The sequence below is a fragment of the Euprymna scolopes genome, chromosome 1 (assembly GCF_053919585.1).
Source record: "Euprymna scolopes isolate OS-2025 chromosome 1, ASM5391958v1, whole genome shotgun sequence".
NCBI lineage: Eukaryota > Metazoa > Mollusca > Cephalopoda > Sepiida > Sepiolidae > Euprymna > Euprymna scolopes.
This window is the reverse complement of record NC_136482.1, coordinates 21323526-21351086: the sequence shown is the minus strand read 5'-3', so window position 1 is coordinate 21351086 and position 27561 is coordinate 21323526. Positions and strand designations below refer to the sequence as shown.

At 33.3% G+C, this 27561-nt stretch overlaps 1 protein-coding gene across 1 annotated transcript in view; it reads right to left on the bottom strand.

Moving 5' to 3' along the window:
• LOC145285041 (pre-mRNA-processing factor 39-like) overlaps positions 1-27561 on the bottom strand; it is a 154823-nt gene that overhangs the window by 73920 nt on the left and 53342 nt on the right. The window contains exon 2 of the mRNA XM_080134114.1: positions 8615-8724. Within this exon, the coding sequence (XP_079990240.1) occupies positions 8615-8724 (110 nt within the window). The remainder of the gene's footprint in view (positions 1-8614; positions 8725-27561) is intronic.

Here is a 27561-nt window from a genome sequence, read left to right as displayed (position 1 = left end):
AAATTAAAAAGTGGTGTCTCTTATCAAACTCTGGAATCTTTCCAGAGTTTGATAAGATTCTCCAGAGTCCGACAAGATACACCTGATAACCGTCAGAGTTTATATTGGCCTAAATGTTGTAAGAAAAACACTCACAATGAGAACAGTGCCACAAATAATACATCTTAACTGTATTCAGTCATATAAATACTTTATCAGATTTCAGAATAATCATGAGCAAAAGAAAAAAAAAATTGTTTCTAATCTTTCAACCATGCCGAAGTTAACAGTACAAAACTATTGTTTTTTAGATTAAGGTAAACATCTTCATTTTTTATCTACATCACTCTCAATCATAAACATAGCAAGGTTCAATTGAATAATATTTCTCATGTATTGCTTTCATTTCATAGGTGTTATATTACAAAGAGGCCCTATTTCAAATAGCAAGTAAATGAGCTTGTATGAATTTTGACATGGGCGCATCAAGTGCATATCATGATGACACAAAACTTGCAAAACAATCCATTTTCAGCAATGGAATCATAGGTGATGCAAGGTTAAAAATACACTGATGTCAAATGGGTAACCACAACAGTAAAGTAATGAAGTCATGTTTTGTTAAAACAAGGGAAAATAAAAGGCTTTAGAATCTTTATTATAGATCGAGGAATTTGTTTTTATTTTTTTTAATTTGAAAAGCAGGGTGGGTACCCAAGATGTTAGATGCTCTACCCACCCTGCACATGACATTGGATTAGGGCACTCCAGATAGTGTGCACCCACAACTCATAAGCTGTTTATTTCTTACCTACAGACTGCCACCACCACCACCACTCTCAAATCAGTGCCACAAAGGAGAAAACATTGCACTATTTGCCCATCTTTTCTTAATTTTTAATACCTATTTATGATTTTATCACAAAGTCATATGTGAAACCGAATAAGATCGAATTACCGTCTTTTACAGTTGTACCAGGAAGGTAGATAGCCAACAGGGTTGATACTAACAGCGCACAAAAGATCTTTCAAAATAACATATATTATAAATGGCTAGTGTGTGTTTGTAGTTTCTGTTTATTTTTTCCCCATCTAGAATTAGTGTCTGTGAAAGTAGTTGGTGAGACATTGCCCCTAATGCTGTAAGGAAACTTTGATGATCACTAAGAGTAAAATGTTTTTCACCCCGGTGTCTGTAACTATGTCTGTCTGTAATGTTTTGATTCTTTGGCTGTGATCATAGCGTAGTATCTGTGTTAACTGTGCATGGCACCAAATCAACATGTTATGTTGTGTGTGTATATGAATATGTTCCAAAACGGCGTACATATTGAATAGTGGGATTTATATTTTATCTGTATATTCATGTATGTGTAAATGCGTGTATGTGTATATCATTTAGTTGATCGTCTAGCATGTATATTTTAACATTTATGCAACAGTTCTAACAGGAAACGATTGATGTGGATGTATCGAAACAGTTGTAGACAAACAGTTCTTTTTAACGGATGTAAATAAACACAACACCTACCTAGATTATATACAAACATTTATTTTCATGATTCCGGCTGCTATTTTCAGAGATTGCAACGTCTTCACATCTTGGCTGGCTGAGAAAACGCTGCTCCCTTGAGTCGTCCATTCTCTCTGATGTTCAGCTAATCACTGACTAGAATCTCCCCAAATCTACATCTCATCACATGTCTAAGACCAACAGCTAACATAATCTCACTCTAGTTATTTGTTTATGCAAACCAAAAATTATATTTTTATGTCCATTTTCTATTTTCGCATTCTTTTGTAGCTGTTTATTATTTTAGCCTGTTAATCACTTTTCCTAATCTAATTGTTTATTTTTCTTATAATAATCGATTCAGCGACCCATCAATGTTTCGATCCTTGGTCCTGCCTGCCACAGTTAACAGATACTACACTATGATCACAGCCAAAGGGTCACAACGTTATACCACCTATTTCTATCAAGTCAGTTAACAATAGAAATTAATCTCTCTAATGTGTGATCATGTTCTTACTAGAATAAACTGAACTCCGAACAAACATTTTGTCTATACTTCTGTGCAAAGAAAAGTTTATGTCAGTTTAGCTACACTGAGGAGACATGCGATTGATCACTGTCATGCAACAGAGAGGAACAGCGGAAACCTGGGATGCAACACAAGATGAATGGCTAAATAATGTTTATACATTTATGACAATAAGCAATAACACAAATGCCATCAATACTTAAAGATGTAGTGCTTACCAACAGGGATTGTAGATTCTTGTTTATTTAATTGTACTTGTAATAGCCATCACCTTTTTTAGATTGAGCCGGCTTTTTTACAAGCAAATAATATGTTTGACCATTGCAGCCAATGACCGACTTAGTCATTTTTCTTTTTGCATGGTGCAGAACTCAAATTTACATATGTTAAGGCCTAAAACTGTACCGTTTGTTCATTTTCACCAGGATTTGAGGTCCCCTGAGGCCTTTTAGGGCTAAATGGGGGGGGGGGGGGTGAACTTAGTCATTTTTTTAATGCCTCGTTCACTGTGCACTCATGGGAGATCATGCATGCTTCACTTGTTCTATTGTATATTAGGAGACTACAGGATAGATTTCTAGTGTTTCTATGAAATTGCAGATACTGAAGAAGGATCAAACTAATGTGTAATATCGTTGAAATATAAAATACTTTCAATAGCAGTCACAGTGTTAGAAAATAAATATCTGAAACAATGGAAGATTCTAAACCTTGCAATAAAATATTTACCTGTTCAAATATTTTAAAGTTAGTTAAAATATTTAAAATATTTATAATAATAAAAAACTTGGAATTTAGTTCAGAAAAACAATATTTACAGTTAACAATAAAATTGACCTATTTACATAAAGTGTGTAACTAACAAAGAAATGACGTTTTGATATATACATGTAAACACAAGTTAGTAGTTCAGTTTAGGCCACTGAAGATTTTAGCTCTGAAGGAATTTGTCTCTTGCAGTCCAGAAGCTTAAAGGTATGTGTTTATACCAAAATGGAGAAATCAAAAGAGAAACGTTTGCAAACTCCGAAGGAAGCATGAAAATAAAGTTATATTTAAAATCGAACCTGTTGCCTGGTGTTTCCTTTTGAGGGAAATATCTCCATTCATAGCATTTTACAGAACCTTCAAGTGAAGTATCGACCAATAGAGAAAAGGAACAGTGGAAGATGGTATGTTTCTCTTTGTCTGTGCCACGCAGAGAGGATGCATATATATACGCTTGTTAAAGAATTATCTCTTGTACATTAATTTCCCATTTGATGAACTGTTATTCAATGTGTAACAAACGCACACACATCCACACTGAAGACGAACAGAGTATTTTTTACATACAGTGAAAAAAAAAACATACATGCATCAGAGAGACATGTATGGATGGCGTTTATGCACAGAATAGACAATACGGACAGTTAAGAGAACAATTATATAACTTTGAGATATTGAAATGAATTAGATTACAGGTTAGTGAATCTAATGGTTTCAAGTCCTACAAAATATTGGAGGGAAATATTCATATAAGACAATCCCAGCCAAATAAAATTGCTCAATATACTAGACAGAGCAAATAATAGAGTTTATTTATTCAAAAAAATAATTTTTTATTTATTTAAAAAAATAATTATTTTTCAAAATAAAAATTTATTGTTTGAACCAAAGAACACAATGTTTAAATTAATTTCCTTAATCCATGGATTTTCAATATATGTATATCTCCTCAGAGGAAAAATATATTATTAATATTTTGCTAGAATTTTTTCTTCTGAAGAGACGTATTTACATTGAAAATCCATGGATTAAGGAAATTAATTTAAACATTGTATTCTTTGGTTCAAACAATAAATATTTATTTGTAAAAGTAATTCTTTTTATATCAAATTTAAATATATAAACTCTACTATTATATATATATATATATATATATATATATATATATATATATATATATAAATAAAAAGAGGCCAGTGGTGTCTCATATATACATGTCATATAGACTACTATATAACAATTCATACAGTTTGGTCTGTTGCTTTGTAGAGGAAAATTTTTGTTTTAGGTTTTTGCAGACCATGATTGAGTTTTGCAAAAGAAAAGAAAAAAAATAATGTTTGGTGCATTTTAAGTTAGGAAGCCTGTATCTTCAGACAGCCTGATCTGGTAGTACCATTAGCTAATCAGAGAAAGAAAACTTTGAAATAATAGTTGTAGTTTTGGGAGGACATCATTGATCAGAATCATTGAAAAACTGTTTCATGAATGGAACGCTCTTAGACTGCAGATATTGTTTATATAAACAGTAAGATTTAACTTCCTCATATTTTTGTATGGATAATGTTTGAAGATGCTGGAAACCACCAAAAAGCAAGCCAAATTTCATTTGAATGTTGAATCACAACAATTGTAAAGATTTCATTGAAGACAAGTTGCCACTTTACCCAGAACAAAGTGGTGATTTGCAGGTTCATGATACAGCATAATCATACCGTCACATCAATTATTGTTAGATTGTCAAAGTTAAATATTAAGCTTCGTCAGTACCAGATGGGTGACCATTTGACAATATTGGGTGCTGTACTTAGAACAAAAACACTTGTTGAAATCATTCCCCCTAATAAATGAGACACACATGTAATTGCGGAGCGTTTGTGAATTTAATATTCCCTTTGTATACTAATTATTTATCTGGCATAGCTGGAGTAGGTCTTGCTCATACCAATCGGAGACACTTCCTCGATACGCAGTCCAATAGCGACATTGTTGCTGGCAGACTAGAAACATGGTTCTGTTCATTTCTAGGAGGTCCACCCTCCCAGGCTTTACTTTCTTTTTGAGGAGGCATTAGCTTGTTACTAATCACCAGAGGCACCTCTACCTGGAAATGTTGACGGAGCTGCTCAAGCATTTATTGTAAACTAGAGTGCACCGGCTTTTAAAACTAAAACTTAACCTAGTGCTTAACTTCTTAGAGGAGGTGTATGTATATCTCTCTCTCTATATATATATATTTTACACATAAGATATTATGTAATGTTTCAGTATTTACTTCAGTGCTTAATACATGAGTATAGACATTCCATTAGGTATCTTAACACAAAATCTGAAATTCTAAGATCTTAGCTACACAAAAAAAATATTTGCTATAATCTCAGAACAAGAAACATCAAACAAACCAACCATAGCACCATTATGAGAAGGCTGGTGGAGAGACAGATAAGAGGCAAAGATGAACAAAAAGCAGGCAGTGTGAAATTGATTCCGGTTTCAACAAAGTTGAATGTACTTACTTTCCTTTTAAACAAAACCAAACACACGCATATATACATACATAGCATGACAATGATTTATCTCATGAACTTGTTCGGACAAGTTTGTTGTATACTATGATCATGAAATTTAAGCAGACCGACATTCCACAAACAGGAGCATCAACAAAATAAGCAGCATAATAAATAACAGTCAGAAATAAATTCCAACATTAAATATACAAGTTCACTGTATTCAACTGCTGGCTGCAATGAGTATATTATGGTTACATCGATAATAAAAACAAACATTCATCATAGAGCTTGGAGGAGGAGTTAGTACAACTTCAGTTTTCTTTAACTAGTTGGCAAATATAATTGCCCCCTCAAAAAAAATAAAAATAAAAAAAAACATAATATAGTCAGAAATAAATTCTAATGTTAACTACATGGCATCAAAACCTATTTTGTTGGAATGCTGGAACTGAATAGTTCAATAGTACTCAACATATAAGCGAGCCATAACTAATGTCTGTATGTACGTAAATCTATAACTTTCACATTAAAGCAGCTACAAATTTAAATTGCCGTTACATGTACCTTTCAAGAAGATGCACATTGATATAGACTTCAAACTAACTAATGGGATTTTTTCTATTAGTATGAAATCTAACAGTATAGGCCTTTTATGAAATGGCCTTTTCCTTATTGACTTTGTTATATTGATGGCCGTGTATAGTTCTAAGAGATCCACTCTCCCAGAAAGGGTTAGTTTATTGCTAATTGTCTCAAGTGCCCCATACCGGGGAATGCCGATGAGGCTGTCCAGGCATTATCTGCAAACCAGTGCCCTTCAATGCTACTTTTCAACCCTCGCTTCACATCATCCAGCTGTAGATTGAGATAAATACCTCTAAACCTCAACCGAAGATGTGCTTGCAAGTTGACAATGTTAATTAAAAAGTATGCACAACTGTATGAACAAGGACATTAAGTAGTTTTCAGTGAATGCACTTGGTTGACAATTAAGCAGAGAAGAATCGGCTCATTGAATTCCCATGTGTGCATTTTCCACCTAACACCAAACATCCATAAGTGTCACAGTGAATAAAGATTTATCATTATATTTTGATATATCAGCGTGTCGTCGTTCTTTTAAATACAGTAGAAATACAACAGAACCTCGCTTAAAATTTTAAATACGTAGATGTGATTTTAATGGAATTTGAACTATATACATAAGACACCAAGTCAACGAGTTTTCCAACATTTACTGCAAAACAGAAGGGGAAGGAATAAAAATGAAGTAATATGGTGTTATAAATATTTAATGAAATACTACATAGTTGTGATCCACAGCATCAGATTTTCGTACAAATATTATATAAAAATAAACGTGGGTTTAACATGACACCTCGGTAATACCAGGAAAATAAATAAGATTAAAATTTTAAGTCTCGGTCTTCGATAAAAATTGCTGCCACTGTTCCGGAGACGATGGATATCCTCTGAAAGGATGTCTGTGTGATGAGGAGTTTATAGTGAAACAAGGGATTTGCAATAAAAGTATGTCACATCGTGATCTGATACTGCTTGATATCTTCCACATTATCTGTCCTCTACTTTGACTCTTACTCAAAGTATGGAAGGTGTTTAAAAAAAAAAAAAAAGCTACACATGCGGGGTCCCCCTGTACGAGTGAAAAATTTAGTTTCACCATGACTAATGTTTGTAAAAAACATTTTTAAATCAAAGGTGTGATTATTGAGAAAAGTATGAACAAACGGGAGTGAATTACTATGTTCAATCCCTCCTTTGTCAGGGAACCAAAAAAAAAAAGAAAAGTTTTTTTATGTGATGAGATGCCGAATATAAATGGATTCATTCCTAAGAAGCATCGAGTGAATCTTTGTCCTAAGTAGGAATAATAATAATAAAAAAAATTAAGACGATTCATCCTATGCAGGTCCAACGAGCTTCCTCCAAAGGAGGAAGTGTTCAGGGAATATTGAATTCACAAGTGGTCCCCAGCTAGATGTATATCCTAGTCAGGGAAGATAACGTTAGTTCTTTTTGCAGTTCTTGCAGGAAGATGGTCCAGGTCTTCCTCCATACAACACCTAGTATTCCCAAATGGTCACCAGTCTGGAACAGACCAGGCTCAACGTCTCTTAACTTCGATGATCTAATGAGAACTAGTGTTAACATGATTATGTCATAAAAAAATTAAAGACATTAATATTTTAAATTTAAGTGTGAATGAAATGACTAAGTTGGCAAGCATCTGTTTTTCAAAAGAAATGTATTTTATTACTATTCTCATAATAATAGGGACAATTTAAAATTCTTACCCAGAAACTTCCCTATATTAAAAACACAAAGAAAATTATATGATGCATATGTACCTGTGACTGAACAAAAAATATCATATTCCAAAAATCACCTAAATTAATAAAGTTATTTTATTTTTATAAAGAAAATCATTTTTAAGTGATTAATGAGAATCCGTAGGCATTACAACATAAATCTAATAAGTAAGAGTTATTCTCCCTTTTAAAGATTTTTTTTTTTTAAATGGTAGATATTAGTCACTCCTCGGATACTCATTAAATTTCATTTTCTTATTTAAAATAGAACTTGATCAATTTACGTAATTTTTGGAATATATTTTGTTTCATCAGGTATGTACATCATACAGATTTTTCTTTATTTCTGCTTTTTAATACAGTAGGAATTTTGGACAAGCATTGGCAAGGAGGAGGTTGGTTGGTTGTTTTTGTTTTACGGCATATCAACCTTTTTCAGGTTATTTAATGCAGAATCTAGTTATTTTGAGGAACGATTTTTAATGGAGTATATTTTTTTTTTAAGTCAGATTCTATTTAACCCATAGTTGGGACCCTAACAGGTACTACCACTCCGGGTCAGAGTGGACCTCGGAGCATTGGCAATTAAAGGGTGGTTCCACACTCCCCAAGGCCCACAAGGTGGGGCCTCACCATCGGATATAGTTTTAGGTCATATCCAGGACCGTTGTATAAAGGGTTCTTTTTAAATTTTTTTATAAAGGCCAATGTTTTTAAGATATGAGAGTATGGTGCGAGGAGGAGGGAGGGCTCGATTAGAAACACGTGCTCATTAAAAACAAATTCAAGTATAACTTAAAATCAAGACCATGTGCAATTCTTTATTGTCTTAATATCGAATTCATGCTATTACATTTGTGTACATATAAAATCTGCATTTAAATATAAACCAATTTAACACATGATTTTAGAAGCACAGAATTGTAGAGTAAATGACAGTAGAAACTGTCTGACTGATGAGAGAAATCTGCTTATCGCCTACCTCTTGTTCAACATACTGGAGCAAGTAAGTCCATCCAGTGAAATCAGCAGGGTTATCTTTCACTGCCTTCCAATATTTTTCTAATTCACTTTCCTTTTTATCTTCCTTCTCTGAAAAAGATAAAGATAAGCAAACGTCAATAAAGATGCAACAGAAGAGAAAGAGTTAACATAGTTTAAGCCTTTATGTATATATATATATATATATATATATATATATAATTTTTGAAGTTCACACAAAAGTTAATGTAGTTGCTTAAAAACATGACTAGAGCTCATAATTTATTATAATATAATTATTCAGAAAATATGACTTCATCCAAAATTAATGTATTATTAGGCAATTACACACATACACACACACTAGTGTTGGGACGATTAATCAGAATCAGAAAAAGCGGAAGATTTAGGGGAATTGGTATCAGAAAAATCGATGCCAAAACGATTCTTTTGTCTTTTTTTTTATTTGATTTTGTTTAACCCAAAATCTTCCATTGCTGGTAATAATGATAAAACAAATATTTATTGATGTTAAAATACCAGTAAAGCTAAAATCGATAAAGCATCCTCCAGAAGTGTATTTTGACATTTAGGAAAATATCTGCATATTTGTGTTTTTTTTTTTTACGAAAATCGGAGGAAATAATCTTATAGTTAAATAATTAAAGATTTATAAAGAATTGGAATCGGTAATTGTATCAGAATCTGGAAAAATATTGGAATCGTCTCACCACTAATATATACATACAGTAGAACCCCAGGATATGGCATTAATCCATTCCGGGGTTAGGGATCGTAAGCAAAATTTTATACAGTACATATTAAAAATTAGTAACAAAATACAATACAGTATATAATACACATGTATATAATCAAAGAACATTATAAATAACACAATAAGACGGGGCAATAAAGGTTCGGAAAAACATTGTATTGCACATCCTAACCTGAACAAAACCGTACCGTATTATATAAGAGATTGTTTCTAATGTTTATAGAAGTATTTGTATGAAAGCTTTTTGTATTTAGCACAGAAAACCATTGGTATTAAGTTCATGCTATTTATCTGAACGATTATACATTATATTTTGATTATCTACACTTTTCGAAGACATTCCGACACAAAACCTATCAAAGAACACTGCCAAGCACATAAAGTACCTTCGTGTGAAATTTCACAAAAATCGATGCAGCCATTTTCGAATCAATAGGGACCAAACTCACAAAGTTCCTTTTAAATAATTATAGAGATATAGCCATTCACAGACAGCAGTTGTGCCATATATATATATATATATATATATATATATTTTTATGATTGATTAGAAGCATTATGAAATTGCCAGTTTTCTATATTAGAAAGGCTTATCAATGCAAATTTTGAAAATAAAAGCAAATAACATGTTAAATGCGTGCTAGGTTCACCTAAAAAAAGATTTATTTTTCTTGGATTAAAGAGTTGTTGTCCTGGAGAGCAGAATCGACCATGACAAGATGTGTCGTGTGACAGACTTTAAATCATCACCATGCCCAGTGGTTTCTACTTGATTCCAAGATTATTAGTGTACAGAATGATCATAATATATCCGATAAGATTTGATATTAGCACATCAAATCTCATAGTCCGCGACAATATCCATTACACTAATCATACACTGAAATGTTTTTATGAAATACTGCATACAGAGACTAAGTAACTAAAATCAAGATTGAACTCTTAAACTATAAACCATGCATATACATTACTAGTAGAAATGTAATAATGATAAAGAATAAGGTTTAGCAATGATACATAATATGAACAAAAAAATTAGGGGTTTCTAGTTGGATCAATAACGAAGTAGGTTTTAGGTAGTCATCCCAGGCATTATTTTCTTTTGAAAATGAAGCATTACCAATTGCCTGAGGTACCCTCATCGAGGAATGCTGACAGAGCCTTGATCATGCAAACTTAGTACTCAGAGATGGATCGCTCATTATAAACCAACCTTGTGTCTAACTTTGTTACAATAGAAGACAAGTAAACTAGGTTGATATGACGACCATACTTCTGCAACAAGAGTTTATGCTAAATACACAGTTGGAAGCCATCATGTTTCTGCAAGAAAACATCGCGTAGTGGATAAAGTACTTGGTAAAATTCAGTTGCAAGTTACACTCTTCTAGAGATTGAAGGTTCAATCCTCAGTTTGGGCGACACTAAAAATACAATTCCGAGTATTACTTGGTCATGGCTAATCAAACGAGAGCATGCTACCTATAGGTATTAAATAAAGCGTTCTGTCCAAAATTCTATGCAGATTAAAATTCGACAAGATATACCCGAAGATCAGAGATTATTCTGACCAAAACATAGTGCAAATAGCACTCAAGATGAGAACAGTAGTCTGAATAATCCAAATAAGAGGTAAAATGCTAAAAGAGGCATAACTACATGAATGCAAAGGCAACATCTGAAAATGGGTATTGCAGTTGAGAATGCAGGAGTGCCCAAAACAAGTTATATTGTGCAACCACATGCTCCTCCGTTCAACAACAATCACCGACCCTGTTGCTGTTTCTATGATCTTCTCTTTCATCATTTCTTCTGACCATGTCATTGTATCTCACATTGACAACTGCCAACTAAACAAGCATGGGCTCACAATTATAAAAATAAACAATGCAAGAGAAACAAAAGAAAACACCGGCACCAACACACTGTAAATATCAGTTGGACTCTGAGTGTGTATCTAAACTGTTCCTAAATGTCTCAAAATTCACTCTTAAAACTGCCCATAAACTGTCAGAGTTACTGCCAAACTTTGATTAACCATCCCATTTAAACTGCCTTTTATGTGCCTTTGTCAGCAACTTCCTCTACCTTGTATTTCTACTAATTTCACTTCATATACTTTTGTTCTGTTAATCAACTTATTTCCTTCCTTTTTTTTTTTTTAAACTTCCTAACGGGGGGGGGGGGGGTCTTTGATAGTATCACAGTAAAACCGGCTCAATTAAAGCAAATTAAAAAGGTAAATTTCCTTCAACATGCATGCATCTCTCCCTCTTACTCGCTTACTTTAATCACAACTGAATAAAAATATCAATATAATTTTATACATAAGATTGTCTTCTTTTTAAAACAATAATATGATAATGTGTAGATACAGCAGCCGAGAAAGAAAATGGCTACCAAATTCTTAGAATACATCCAACAAGTCTTGTAAATGATGCTTATCATAACGATTTCATGTGGACTGAAAAATTAATATTCCAACTTGTCATGAAGCTTTTTGGAAATTTCGAAATGATTCAATGGATTGCCAAATGTCAGTTAATGGCCAATTCTTGGAGGTGTGAATTTTGTATTTTATCATGCACATTGAACCGTTATTGATTAATTGATGGTTGGATACTAAAATGAAAATCGCTTTGTTGAGCAAAGAAAACTTTCCTTACGAATAATTATCTTATATATATATATATATATATATATATATATATATATAATATATTTGTAGTCATCGACATACAGTCCTGTTTCGTTGTATCACAACTCATCAGTGCCGCTAGACTAGCATCTCTCCCAAGACAAGGATTGAACCTAGAACCGTTGTGTTGACAGTCGGCGGTTCTCCCACTCGACCATGGAATTGACGCCCATAAATAACTCGTCGGAATGTCTATTTAAATAGACACCCGCCACCACCTTTATAGTGCTCAAATCGTCTGTTCGTAAACAAACAAACAACGAGCTTCGCATTATATATATATATATATTATCTTGATAATATATATATTTATTCAAAGCTTCTTTAGACTATATATATTTTACAAAAGAGTCACCACTTATCAAAGCCTATATATATATATATATATATATATATATATATATATATATATATATATATATATATAGGACGCAAGGATTTCTTTCAGTTTATACGTATAACTCAGCAGCCATTTTCTTTCTAGGCGATTGTGTCTATACATTACAACACAAGAGTATGATCTGACATTACAAAAATCGAAATGTGTTATTCTCGAAGATTAATTAGTCAAGCAGCTGCCACACTTAGCAAAACCGTCAGAACTAATTGCCAAAAACGTATTGCTTATTCCCAACCTGTGCTGCTTACGAAACAGGTGGTATTGATGCTACTCAGAAGTTACCATGAAGAACAGCCAAAATCAAAGATGAAAAAACTAAAAACATTAATGGCTTCCCATGGTTTGTTGATCAGAAAAATGAACAGAGAAAAATCTGCTGATTAGAAACACATTGTAGCTCTATAATAAAACCATTAAATAAACCTGCAGACTACTCTGGTGAAATAAGTTTAGCTTCAGATTCTTAAAAGGTATTGCATCATATCTTATATCACAATGCAATGTTTAATTTTGTTTTTCCTCAAAATATAAATATCATCATAAAAATACTGTGCAAAAAAAAAAAAAAAATCAATGCACTATCACATTTTATCATTTATAATAACCTGTATCATCTTCAGACCCTCCCCTCAACTGCGTTTTAGAAAACAACTAACCATTACAAAGATTGCAGATTCTGGCTCTCAGCTTGGGATGCCTTCAAAGATTAGAGAAATCTTGAGAGGATATTGAGTGCGTAATCAAAATAAATTTATGCAGGAGGGAGAAAGGGTAGTGACTTAAAAAAAAAATGAAATATTCAAATACAAATATTACTTAGATTACTAGTATCATCTTCGTTATTTTCACCACAAAAATACTACATAAGATTGGGTCTAAAGTTCTCCAAATTCACACCAGAATTGTTCACAAGAACCCACGGCAGAACAATTAATGATATTGATTAGCAATCAATCCTAATCTTATGGAGATTGAGGGTTCAATCCTTACTAAAAGCAATAATAAATAAGTCTAACAATAATTAACGTTTTTACTCAGTCACGGCTGATGGAACAAGAACAATCTACTTACCATGCAGTACATAAACATTTCAGTTTGAAATTTTGTCTAGGTTTCAGAGTGCACAAATATATACAGTAGAACCCTGGGATACATTTTTTTTCAGGTTACGATGTGGGATACAGTGTTTTTCTGGCTCCCTGGTTACAGTATTTGCCCCACCTTACAGCGTTATTTATAATGTTATTTGATTATATACATGTGTATTATATACTGTACTGTATTTCATTAATTTTTAATAAGTACTGTATAAAAGGCCTCTTCCTTTCTATGGCAATTGCTCTTGACATATCAAAGGCCTTCGATAAGGTTTGGCATAAGGGCCTACTTCACAAGATTTCCAGCTACGGTATAACTGGAAATGCTTTCTCAATTATTAAATCATTTCTCTCTGATAGGTTCATAAGAGTAGTGGTTGATGGGCCCACAGTATTAATGCTGGAGTTCCTCAGGGGTCCATCCTGGGCTCAACTCTCTTCCTGATCTACATTAATGATCTCCAAAACACATACTTAAATCATTTGTTGACATCTATGCTGATGACACGACCATCTATGGCAACACATCTAATGCCGTAAATGACAAAGTTCTCTCTGATTCTCTCTCCTCTGATCTTGAGCAAGTGGTTCAATGGGGAAAGAGGTGGCTTGTTACTTTTAATGCATCTAAAACCAAGTTCCTATCTTTACATCATCAACGCTCTGATCCCCATCTGGCATCAATTGAAATGGATGGCTCTCATCTAGGCGAAACTCCATGTTTAGATAAGCTTCTGGGCTTGACCTTTACTCCTGACCTGAAATGGAACACGTCTATCAAGTCAGTTACCAAGGTCGCTGGAAAAATAGTAGGATCTTTCTACCGCTCTAGAAGATATCTCACTGCTGATGCAATTCTCTATCTATATATAAAAGCAAAGTACGTCCAAGGATGGAGTACTGCTGCCACATCTGGGCAGGAGCTGCTAAAAACAGTCTATCCTGCCTTGACAGAGTACAAAATAGACTTTGTGGCTTGGTCAATACCCTTTTCTCTTCCCTGCAACCTCTCTCCCATAGAAGAGACGTTGTGAGCCTGTCTTTGTTTTATTCTTACTTCCATGGCAAGTGCTTATCTGAGCTCCAATCTCTGGTCCTCCCTCGCCATCTTTCACGATAAACACCCATCTAGTTGAAACCACTGTCAAAAATTTTCCCCACTCTTTATCTGTGTCAAAACCAAAACGTAGATTCCATTAACAAAGCTTCTTTCTTAGAAGTACACACCTGTGGAACTCTCTTCTGTTTGCCTGTTTTCCACCTGACTACAACCTGGATATCTTCAAGCCCAACATAAACAATTTCCTGATGGACCGCCCCCTTAAGTAAGACACTTTATCAAATCTCCAATACTAATGATTACTACGCGATACTATTCCATTGATTACTGCACACGCAATAACCCTTATCCCAGAGTGGCTTCTGGGCCTTGATAAGTGGTGACTACCTTGTAAAAAAAAAAAAAATTTTTGCTTAGGCCCCGCTATACAATGATTTCACCTTACAATCTCAATCTCAGAACGGATTAATGCCATGTCCCAAGGTTCTACTGTACTTGAAATGTGAATATAACAAAATAAGCAAATCCTCATCTCAAAAATTAAAAAAAAAAAAAAAAAAAAAAAAAAAAAAATTACAAAGATTTATTATCCAAATTAACTAAAAAAAATCAGGAACAAGTTATGCTTTCATTCAAATAGTAATGAAAAATTGTAATAAAAAAATAAAAAAGGATTACAAAGGTAGAGAGTTGACAAGGAAAAGAAATATGACTCCAACAAAAGTTACAAAGACTTCCAATTTTACAAAACTGTAACAGTAGAATCGGTTTTTTATCTTTATAAAAAGTTAAGTCTATTGATACTCAAGCAATTAAAACATTACACAAGATTTCTTTTATCGTTTTGCATCTGTTGCATGGAAAGCCCTTCTATTATTTTTAATGCACAAAAAAAAAAAAAAAAATTTAATAAAAAAATTTTCAACTGAAACATTACCTCAGCATAAAAAAAACAAAAGTTTAATTTCGAGTACAAGTTTTCAAGTTTTTATTCAGCCTTGTGCAAATGTGGATTAGTTTGCTTTGTTTTATATTGTATCACCACCCCCAGCCTCACTGAAATATCTAAACATTTCATTGCATTATTATTTTTGTGGCATTCACCCGGGACACATCCTTCACCCAGACATCAGTTCACACATGACATGATGGTCCTGTAGAAACTCCATTGCAATAGCAAGCTAGTCCCTATTCTGTCAACAAAGAATAGCAACTTGCAAGGTTGATAGCGGTTGTCTGAATTTTTAGTTGCCCAGCAATGTGTTTATGCTAATTGGATAGTAGAGGCAGGAGAAGAATCTCTGATCAATTCTTCTGCTTTACAAGGAGCAGCCAACTAAAGATGCTGCTGCTGCAACAAAGTGGTCATAGATTGAATCATAGATGCAAGTTGATTACACATTATTAATGACAAGAATGCAGTATTCTAAAGAGACAGTTCTCAAATACTTTCATTGGTCCAGAACAACACTCGATCAGGTTTTAAAGCGATAAAAAGAGATGGTTCATTGCATGATTCATCTTTATATAATAAAGATGAAATGTTTATGTCCAACTTGAAAAACAGAACAAACACTAAAAAAAGATCTCCCCTTGATCTAACCCCAGACGTATATCTATAAAAACGATTGATTATGCTTCTTTAATGTTATAGGAATGTATAGACAAGTAAATGATTTTTTTGATAGAGTTGTTTCCCTTCTGTTGATTAGAATTGTGTGTGTGTGTGTAGAGAGAGAAATGGGCTAGGCAAAAGAAGAAGGAGATGGACAGAAATTATATTACACTTTTGCCCTGGCAATGTCAGGTAGCCATGCTGGTTGAACATGGGTTGATAAAATTTGCCTTTTAATACCTTTTACACTCATCTATTTTTTTTTTTTTTTTTTTTTAGTTTAAATCCCAAATATAGCATATTGCCACAGAGATGTAAGGAGCTACTGTGAATTAAAGGCCAGATTTATAGGGCTGCTGAAAATATCACCATCCAATGAGCCAACCACCATCTCAACGAAAGAACAACTGTTTCTGATGACAAAAAGGACGATGGATAATCTGTAGAGTATCGAAGAATAACCCTCCACTATATAAAACCTCTAAAAGTCATGTTCCATAAAAAGCAATAATCCAGGTTACAACTAATTACACTACTACACCTCTTAATTGCAATTTTGCAAGTGATTTTAGTTCACAGATGTTGGTCTCAAAGCATCTGTGTTGATACCTTGTTTTGAAAGCCGATGGATACCATTGGAAAAGTTTGCCTCTGATGTTTTATAATGAAGCAAGGATTAGATAACTAATAACACATCTCTACTGACCCAAGATTATTGCAAGAAGAAAATCCTGGATGTCTGGGAGCAATATTATAATATTATATTATAATAAATAATATAATATTATATTATAATAAATAATATAATATTATAATAAATAATATAATATTATATTATAATAAATAGGTAAAGATTGGTATTGTTTTAGTATTTCTTTATTCATAAACAAGTTGTCCTACTTAGAACACAAAATCTACCTCACTATTAATTAAAGGACAAATTTATAGGCTAGTGAGGACGTCACCACCTAATGAGACCACCACTATCAACCAAAACACAAGTTTCTGCCAAAGAGGATAATGGACAATCTGTAGAATATCATTGGAAAAGTTTGCCTGCATGAAAAGATGTTTTATAGTGAAGCAAAGATTACGCAATCAATCTATTGACCGAAAGATATTGCAAGAGGAAATCCTGGATATCAGGGAACAACATAATAGAGAAAGATTGGCAGTGTTTCCTTACTCATAAGCAAGTTGTTCTACTTAGGACACAAAGTCTACACGACTATTTCACACATAAGAAAAAAACAAGTTTGTTATTTTGTTTAAAATCGCACCTTAACTCTTGTGGTTTATTTATAACACCAAATCATTTAGCTTATTATAGTGACTTTACATTCACTTTCATATTTCCATCCCCTAGTTATTTCCAATTGGTTGCACATCTAAGTACTGACCAGCCACAACACTGTTTAATGTTAACAGAATTTTTCATATAAGGTTAAAAAGAAAAGCAGAAAAGTGGGAATTTCCCCAAGGACACCTGTTGGAATATTACATCCAAAATGGCATGCAACAAAGAAAATAAAATTTTTAAAAAAAGCCAAATCTTCCTATTGGTTGGATTCAGAGGGTAAGTTGTGACTAACAAAAAGCACTTTACTATGAATAGCATTTTCGACAAAACATTATGGCAGACATGTTATCCATTTTGCTGCTTTAATAAGTGAGAATATTGCTTAATAAAACTATACAGTTTGTATTATTTAAACTACTCAATTCGTAATTGTATTCTTAGTATCGCCTGTGCATAGGATTGAATCTACAAAAGAGTTACTTAGAACTGAATTTTATCTCATACTATATCAAACGAAATTATATAGTATTATTGCTAATTTGATTCATATCATTTTTTAACGCATCTTTAATGTTAAAAAGAATCCTGTTTATTCACTTCCCACTTATCTATAACATTATCTCATAGTTCGGGAATGTTTCTATGTACCACATGGCTCATGCAGAAAAATGGGGCAAATGGATATTAAGAACTATGAAAGCCTAGTAGGGTTATTCTGTGTAACATTTTTATATTAAAACTTGTATCAGTCTTTCTCCCCTTTCCTACATGCAGTTCCCTGTAGCTCAACACAGTCAACTCTCCTTTAGATAACAGGACCCCACCCACCGCCACCACAAAACCTGTTCCAGTTGACCTCCAAAGAACGTTTTGTCGCTGGATATTATTCATCCAGCATAACGCCGATCAACATTTTTATTTTTTTTAATTACATTTTCACCCCAAACAAGGAACATTGCCACTTTGATGTAGGGGGCTACTATCAGGGACATAAGCTACAGGAGTACTATGTAGGGAGTTGGGCAGCAAGATGTCGGTTCACGTTACACTTGAACTTCTGCATGTCAGTACAGTTGGGGAAGCAGGAACCCGGAAGGGAATTCCAAAGTCGAGTTGTTCTGGGGAAGAAACTACTGGAGTAGAAGGCTCTCTTACATCTAGGGATCTCAACTGTGAAGGTGTAGGATTTTGCTGCCTGTCGAGTTTGTCAAGGGTATTTACGTCGAGGGGGTACAAGTGCTTGCAGTTCGGAGCATTCACTATTAAAGTACTTGTAAAACAGGCAGAGGGATGCTAAATTTTGTCGATGGGACAGAGGCTGAAGCTTAGATGACAGTTCAGGATCTATTAGGTTGGTGACTTTCTTTTGAACCTTGTCTAGGAGTGAGAGACTAATAGCAGATGCACCAGCCCAAATATAACAATACTCCATACATGGGCGAATGGTGGCCTTATAGAGAGGTACAGGATACTTTTGGGCGTTAGTAGCTTTCTACCACGGTAGAGAGAACCTACCTTTTTTGCAGCGGTCCTGGCAATGCTCTCAATGTAATTTTTCCAACTCATGTTTCCTGTGAGTGTTAGTCCGAGGAGTTTAAAAGATGTACTTTCAGATAAAGAGTCTTTGGCCATTGCTATTGGTGGTAGAGAAGGTTTCTTGCAGTGATTGAAGGAAACAAGTTTAGTCTTGGCAGCATTGAATGTGACCATCCATTTTTGTCCCCATTCCACTACAGATTGGAGGTCGTCCTCTAGTGTTTCTGCCATTTCTTTAGATATGTGTTCATTTGTTTTCCTGTTGTGTCTGTTATAGAGCATGGTGTCATCAGCATATATACCCATCTCACAGACAATTTTGTCCGGAAGGTCATTTATGAATATTAGGAATAATAAAGGTCCAAGGATAGACCCCTGAGGCACTCCCGCATTTATATCATATTGTTTAGTTTGTTTTTTTTTTAATTTTTTTACTTTTCGCTGGACAAACACACACAACTACCCTTTATAAGGTAGATTATGAATAAAAGGCAAAAGTACCTGCTGCCAACTATATTTTTCAGATTAAAAAAAGTTTTCTTTGGTTGATTTCTTGGATCTGTAGAATTACATTTTGTTTTTACATTCTTATTCTACAAATTTTGCTAAAAAAAAAAAAAAAAAAAAAAAAAAAAATTCAGCTAAAACTTTTTTTAATCAATTTGGATTTGGTTTAGTTGCTTTATGTCGTAAAACATTTTAGGCTATTTAATGCCAAATAGGGTCATTTTGGTACAGGTTTTTGTACTTCAAATTCTTTATATCTCCAAATATTCATTCATGGGTTTGATTTGATTATTTTGTCAAGGAAAACTGTTTTAAGTTTTTCAAAACATGATTGAGTTTAGCAAAGAGAAAGGATAAAACCCATAACATTAGTATTTGGTGTATTTTAGGTCAGGAAGCTGGTATCCAAGCCTGATCTAGTAGCACTAAGAAATAATTTGGAAGTAAAGTCTTCTCATTCAAATAAAAATGGATAGACAAATTACATCCGTTGGTTTAAAGTGTACCAGCAGTGTTATAAGCATGTTAACTAAACTTGAAACAAGAATTATTATTATGTAGATATTTGATAAAGTCGGCTTAGGGAATCACGCCAGATTATTTTCACCTCTTGCCAAACAGATTTTTGTCTTGTATCTTTCTTTTGTTTCTTTCCATCTCGCAAAAGACAGACCCCCCCCTCCCCACTATTTAATACCTTACCACAATGTATTTGCTTTCAAAATTAGAATTCTGAAGTTCTTGGAGAAAGGAAATGAACAAATTTCAAATAGAAAAAAAAAATGTTTGGAAATGGAACAGGCACATGCTGGAACCAGATAACTCGATTACTTTTCATAAATCAAAAAAAATCCCTGTTGGCAACTGGATCTTTTGCTTTTCAGCCAGAATATAAATCACCAAGTACAGATCATCGTCGTCATCAGTTTAACACCTATTTTACATGCTGACAGGTGATGGACAGCTCCTAGAAAACTAACTTCCAAACTAATCTCTGGTCAGGTTTCTTTGGAAGTCATTTGCTTAATTGAGACGAGATTTTTTTATAGTTAAGACTCTCTTCTGACACCAGTTTAATGAGATAATGAGATCAGCATTTTTATGAAGACATCATTTCTAGGTGATAGCCCGCCAAGGCTAAAGAATGCTTCACCTCTCCAAATATCCAAATCTTCATTTCTATAAACCACTCTTTCTGAAAAGGGTCTTCATAAGTTCTTGCTCTCAGACACTTTTAAACTATCAATCTTTCCCAGCTCTATTTATTTAAATTTCTTATGCCTACCATACTATTATGACTATGTATTGCAAACCGGTCCTCAGTACAGCTATAAGCTACATTTGGTGCAGAGTCCCCAATTTTAGGAGTATGGAGTCATACTTTAGTCGTCAGTACTCCCAGTTATACTTTTGTCTGGAGTGACCATCACTGTACACGTCAAAGTTTATTCTATACATTGCATTGCATAGAATCTGGCTAAGACATTAAACTGCATCCAGTAGGGCGGTCCAAATTAAGGAGATTTGAGCAAATATGGGGGAGGGGGGGGGTCACCTAACTCTAGCTGAGTGAGTGATAATACCTGCAAGATCGACATCCATAGATAAAATAGAATATATTGCTTGCTGGTTATCTGTTTACAAAATATAGGCCTATAAAATAAATCTGTAGATATTTCCAGATATTAAGAACTTGAAGATATAAAAAAAATAAAATTATCAAAAGGAGTGAATATTTTAAAAAAATGTTATGTCATAGAAAAGAAAAAAAAAAAAAATCAAAGCTTAACACCATTTTTAATGTTGAATTCAACTATAGTGAACAGCTGCCGTCCGTCAAGACAGACTAAAATGTCATGGAAATATTAACAGAAAAAATAAAAATAAAATGCAACCATTCAAAAATGATTGTGTTAATTTTTTAATATTTTGTCGAAATCAGCCAATATCTTAAAATAGATTTGTTGACTTGACACATCAGTAAAGTGCACCAGTTAATTTAAAATTATAGCTAAAAGGTATGATAAATCTGAATGAAAAAATAATTGGAGTAGAAAGGGGTTATTCCAGCCCAATTCATCCAGCCCCGACACACACCCTCTTGGATTTTTTTCATATTTACACCATACAAACTTTGGGTTAAAACTAAGAGAAATCTGCAATTTCAGCCCAGTTGGATTTCAGGAACATATTTTTTTTCACAGTTGGTTTCGGCCTGGAAATCAAAAATTGCTATCTCATGACGTAGAATTTTCGACCCCCGGCGTTTTACAAAATTTGCATTTTTGTTGCAAAAAATAAAGCTCTGGAGCTAAATATTCACACATATAAGGTTTTGAGGGCAAGGAATCCAAAAATCATGGTTAGAAAGATGGCAAATGAGAGGAAGTACCTTATTTTTACCATTTTAGGTGGTGCCGCAGCACTTTTTTAGAGCTTGTTTGGGGCGATATTTTATTGAGAAAAAAACATAACTGTGGTGCTTTGCCAGACTTCTCCTTTGGATTTTTAAAGTGACAATGGGTTGGAAATTACAAAAATCAAATAAAACCTTTCGGCATATTTGACATTTCCAGACACTAAAGCCTCAAAATTGGCATTTTTATAAAAATTTAAGGATTTTTTGGTGAATTTGGCAACAATCTAATCTTAAGTTATGATCAATATCTAGAGCTGAAAAAAGACTTGGATCGACCCATTATAGCCCATTTTCATAATATAATGTCAAATTACATCATATAAAAGGATATGGACCCCTACTTCACAGTCAAAATGGACAAAAAATACCCATACCCTCAGATTTGGCTGTAATTTGCTGTGCAGATAGACAATATAGAAACTAAGAAATCCTGAAAATTTGAGCATCTAATTCCAAGCGGTTTCCGATTTAGAGCATTTTTTGTTTTCGTTTTTGCTGCATAATGTGGCGCCCGGGATAAATTTTGTGATGTCATTTCTTTGAATATTTTCTGATTGAAAGATCCAATGGCTCTGAAAATTTGCACAGGTAAGTATTTTGACCCAAGGAATCCAAAAATGGCATCAGATTTGCTAAAAAGTGAATCCTTATAGAGATATTAAGGGTTTTTGGATTTTTTACCCACATGCCCCAAAATCCAATAAAAAAGGGTGTGGCTGATATGGTAATGCATTTTTTTTTTCATATATTTTTTCTAGACACAATAAATTACCGCTGGACCAAAAATGTTAAAAAGTTCTTGTTCCGTTCACTCACAGTTTCTGTTGAAAGTCAGGTCTATTTTCGATGATAATGAAAAATATTCCCTTCCCTATTAGATGTAATAATTAATTTAGACATTTGCTAAACTGACATCATACCTTAATTTTGGAATAAATTTGCAAGTAAGCCAGATACTAAAAAGTTCTGATAACAATTTCAACAATTTCACAGGCCTACAGTCTTCAAAATTAATTGATAAGGGTTGAAAACACCAAGTTATGATAAAAGTATGCTATTTTTTTAATAAGAAACTAGTAATAGGATGGTAAAAATCTTAAACTTTTAGTACTATCTCAATCCAACAATTTTTATTAGAAAACCTCTTCAGAAACATTTTAACCCTCAAAATTCCACAGTATTTTGATCCAACTTTTAAAACTTTCGTCTATATCTTTCTGAAAATGCGATTTTTTGCTCAGATCTTCCAGCTTCCTGAATATTTTTAACCTATCATATAGTGTCAAAAAATCATAAATTTACAAAATAATTTTTTTCAGGGATGTCCTTGAGAGTAACCCCTATAAAATTCTTAAGAAATTCCAAAATAATAAAAGTGACCTGATCTAAATGAAATGATCTAAATTATTAGCCTAATTTCCAATTTCAAAAACGATTCTGAAAAAAAAAATGTTAAACTTTTCCATAGCTGGTACTAAAAGATAAAATGAGGAATATTTATTTTTAAGCTACCAGTACAAATAAAACCTAATAACAGATATATGATGTGGATTTATTTTAGCTGTGTAGGAAAAAACAACAACCATAAAACATGACCTTTTGATTTCTATCCAGTCCTTCAGCATTGACAAATCTAACAAGAAGGTGCTAAAAGGTCTTAACTTTGGTTTTTAAGCTGCTGGCTATTTATTGGTTGAGGCTGCTCCCTGTTTACTGGTTTGTAAAACCAAATTCTCAATATATAACAGGGGGATGGGTGAAGATAAAAAGCAATAAAAATTAATTTTACTGAAACCGTTTTGCCAGTTGAGTTTGTCTTGGAACTGACAAGACCCACAAATACAGACTAGAAGATTGAAATTTCTTCAGTCACCATAAAAATGTAAGTTATATTTTAATCTAAATGTAGAATTTAAGTAGATATTTTTTACTATATAAAACTACTATTTATATTATTATTATTATTATTATTATTAATAATTTATTTTAAAATAAGTTTTCAGTAAAATTCTCTCTCATAAACAAGAGTGGTATTCTAACATTTTATTTTAAAAGATTACACATGAACACACTGAAAAAACTTGACAAAGAAATATATCAATTCTTTTAGAATTTATTCACATGTAAATTTAATTTAAAATAAGCCCTGTATTTCTTAGTTATTTAAGTATTTTCGGATAGTTAATAAAATAAATTTGGTATGTATGCAGAATATAAGCCGTGCTGAAATAATGTTATTTAGAAATTCATTTTTTTTTTTTAAATGAGGAGGAGATGACATTTTATAACTTTTCTTCTTCCACCTAACAATTAAATAAACAAAAATGTTGTAAATTAAACTTGATCTTATCAAAAAATATCATGGTCCGCATTCTGCATGAGCACCAATAAATTTGTTATCGGAAATAAATTCTGGGCATTTTTGAGAATTATTCATTTATTTTGCAAGATGTGGCTTAAAGATTCCACTGGAATAAAAATCAAGCTACATTGCATCCATTCATCTGCTACTATAGAAATATAAGTGACCGTGAGCATATTAATTTGTAATAATATCTGGAAAAAAAATTGTTAATTGCTTTAAAAGTAAGAATGGTCATGGTATGGGAAATCAATTTTATGTTAAATTTAAATGCAAAACTCATCTCTCAATCTGCATGCTAAAATAATTATTGTTTTGGTTATGAAGGTCAGGTTATTATAATTTTTTATAAGTTTCCCATTAGTTTTTGATTTTGATGGTGATTAAAGCCTAAAGTTATTCTCCAAAACACATGTATTTTTACAAAAAAAAAAGTTATAATGAAAATGTTTACGAAAATTCTAAAACTTTGAAATTTAGCTATATTTTTGATTTTTCATATCTTTCTTCATAACTTTTTTTTCATGTGTGAAAATACATTTTTTTTTCTTTTGAAGATTATTTTAGACTTTAATCTTTCGAACACAATCAAAAACTACTCGGAGGCTTATAAAAGAAATTATGATAAGCCGGCTGTCATAACTGCACCCCATCAGTTTTTAGCGGCTAGGACGCATTTTGTCAACTTTGCCGTTTGTTTTGTCTTTCCGCGAAAGATAAGCGAACACAATAAAAATGCCAGAATTATATTCACTAAATTAACTATTAAAAACCCTGTTACATCCACATCGCATATACTTTTTATCTTTTGTTAATTTTATTAAATTTCATTATTCGTATTACCATCAGGACTTAAGGTTAGGAGGAAAGGGACGTGGTTTTACTGATTTTATGAAGTTTTATCAGTAACATTAACATGGCCAAGATTAAACAAACTTGGTAAGATGTTCTTTTTCACATCTTTTGCCTTGTCATAGAGGACAAAAGCATAAAATAAATAAATTATAAAAAAGGCACGTTTTATATTCTACGTTTGATTTAATTGACAATAAAGTTGATATTATTTTTCTTAAAAACCATTTTTTTTATAAACTTGTAAATAAACTGCATTTTCTAAAGGTTAAGAACGAATTTTCATGAAGTTTCAATTTCTGTTTTGTTTATTTTATGCAAGTAAATTAAATTTGCACCTTATTTTGATGTTATTATGATCTAAAGTTTATTTTTACTAATAGTTTAAAAACAATAAATATTTATCAGTACCAGCAGTGGAAAATTAAGTTTAAAATGATATTAAAAGAATTGTTTTTGGAATCAGAAATTAGGTTAAAATTTTTCTGATTCCAATATCTCAAAAAGTTCTGATTCAGTTGAGTATTGCATATTCTGCTCATTGTGAATTATTATTTCACATCTTTCTTCCAGAGCAATAAATTAAGAATGTCTTCTGAACCAAGGAAACGAGAGGGAGGAGATACATCATTGATGACAAGTGCTCCTCAATGTTCTTTTGGATTACTAATGAAGAGTGCATGTCACCGCAATCTGAAGCCATCTTCAACACCAATAACTGCATTAGAGCATGATGTAAGAACTGTGCTCAAATTAAGAGCTGGTGTCACACTCACTGATGAAACCGTTGCTAACATTTGCAGGTATCACGAATTTCATTTGGGGCATTACTTTGAGAAAAAATATACAAAGTGCTGCAACATCTTTTTGAAGCACAAAAGAAAGGTAAAGGGTGATCGTGCTATCAAGTTAGACATGGCTGAGATGCTAAAGCAGAAGGGCTACCATGTTGTTCCTGGCTGGAAGCTTTGCCGTCACTGTGAAGTAGCTGCCAAGAAGTTAGAAGATACAAGTGAAACAGAAGGAAGTGACAACCAAGACCTTGAAAATGAGTCGCAAATTGAACAAAAGAGAGAGAAACTGAATGACAGTCTAATGATGTTTGATATATCCCCTATAAAAACCGGTAGAATGCAGAAGCACACAAAAATCAATATTGTCAGAGAGAAATTAGAAAGAAACTATGAAATGCAAGTAGAGGCAGCTGCCAAAGTCCTTAACATCTCTAGCCCTGAATTAGGAAGCCCTATTAGCAGCCAAACGAGTCAAACGGATTTAGTGGCAAAGGCAAAAGATTATGATTGTTTGTTGGATGCAATGAAGGACAAACTTGAGAATAAAGAAATGAAAACCAGTGAGAGGATCCAGTTGATGACTTTAGCTCCGGAAAGTTGGTCTCGAAAAGAGGTGTCTGAATATTTCAATGTCTCTGAATATATAGTACGTGAAGCACGGCAACTGAAAAAGGATCGAGGTATTCTTTCATTGCCACAGAAAATGAAGGGGAGAGGTCTCTCAAAAGAGGTTATCAATTCTGTCTTGGCTTTCTATGAGGACAATGAATTTTCACGGTTAATGCCTGGAGGGAAAGATTTTGTGAGCATTGGTAATAAAGTTCATGTCCAGAAACGGCTCCTATTATGCAATCTTAAGGAGCTTTATGTAGCTTACAAAGAAAGCTATCCTGAACACAAAATAGGTCTTTCAAAGTTCTGTGAGCTCCGTCCAAAATGGTGCGTCACCGTCTTGACATCAGGTTCTCATTCAGTTTGTGTTTGCACCCACCATCAAAATACCAAATTGCTTGTTGACTGCTTTGTTTCAACTGTCAAGACTCAGCTCAGAAGGAAAGCTGAAGAATCCAGAGATGAGAGTGCTGCTAATGTACCAACTGAAAATCCCAATTTTAATATCACTTACAAAGATTTGATGGCCTTGGTAGTTTGCGACACCAATAGTCTTGAATGTATGGTCCACCGTTGTCCTAAATGCCCAGGTTTCCCTGCTCTAGAGAAGTATATCAGAGATAAATTTACTGAATTGGAAATTGACAGTGAGATGTCATATAGTCAGTGGGAGAGTGTGGATAGGACAATGCTACGGACACAGATGGCTGATGTAGATTACTTCATAGAGATATTGGTATACAATGTTGATAATCTAACGACCCATTCCTTCACAGCAAAGAGCCAAGCGCAGTATCTAAAAAAGAGAAGAGAAGAAATAACTGAGACCGAATGTATACTTCTCTTGGACTTTGCGGAAAATTATCACTACGTGGTGCAAGATGAGATCCAGGGATATCACTGGAACAAAGACCAGTGTAC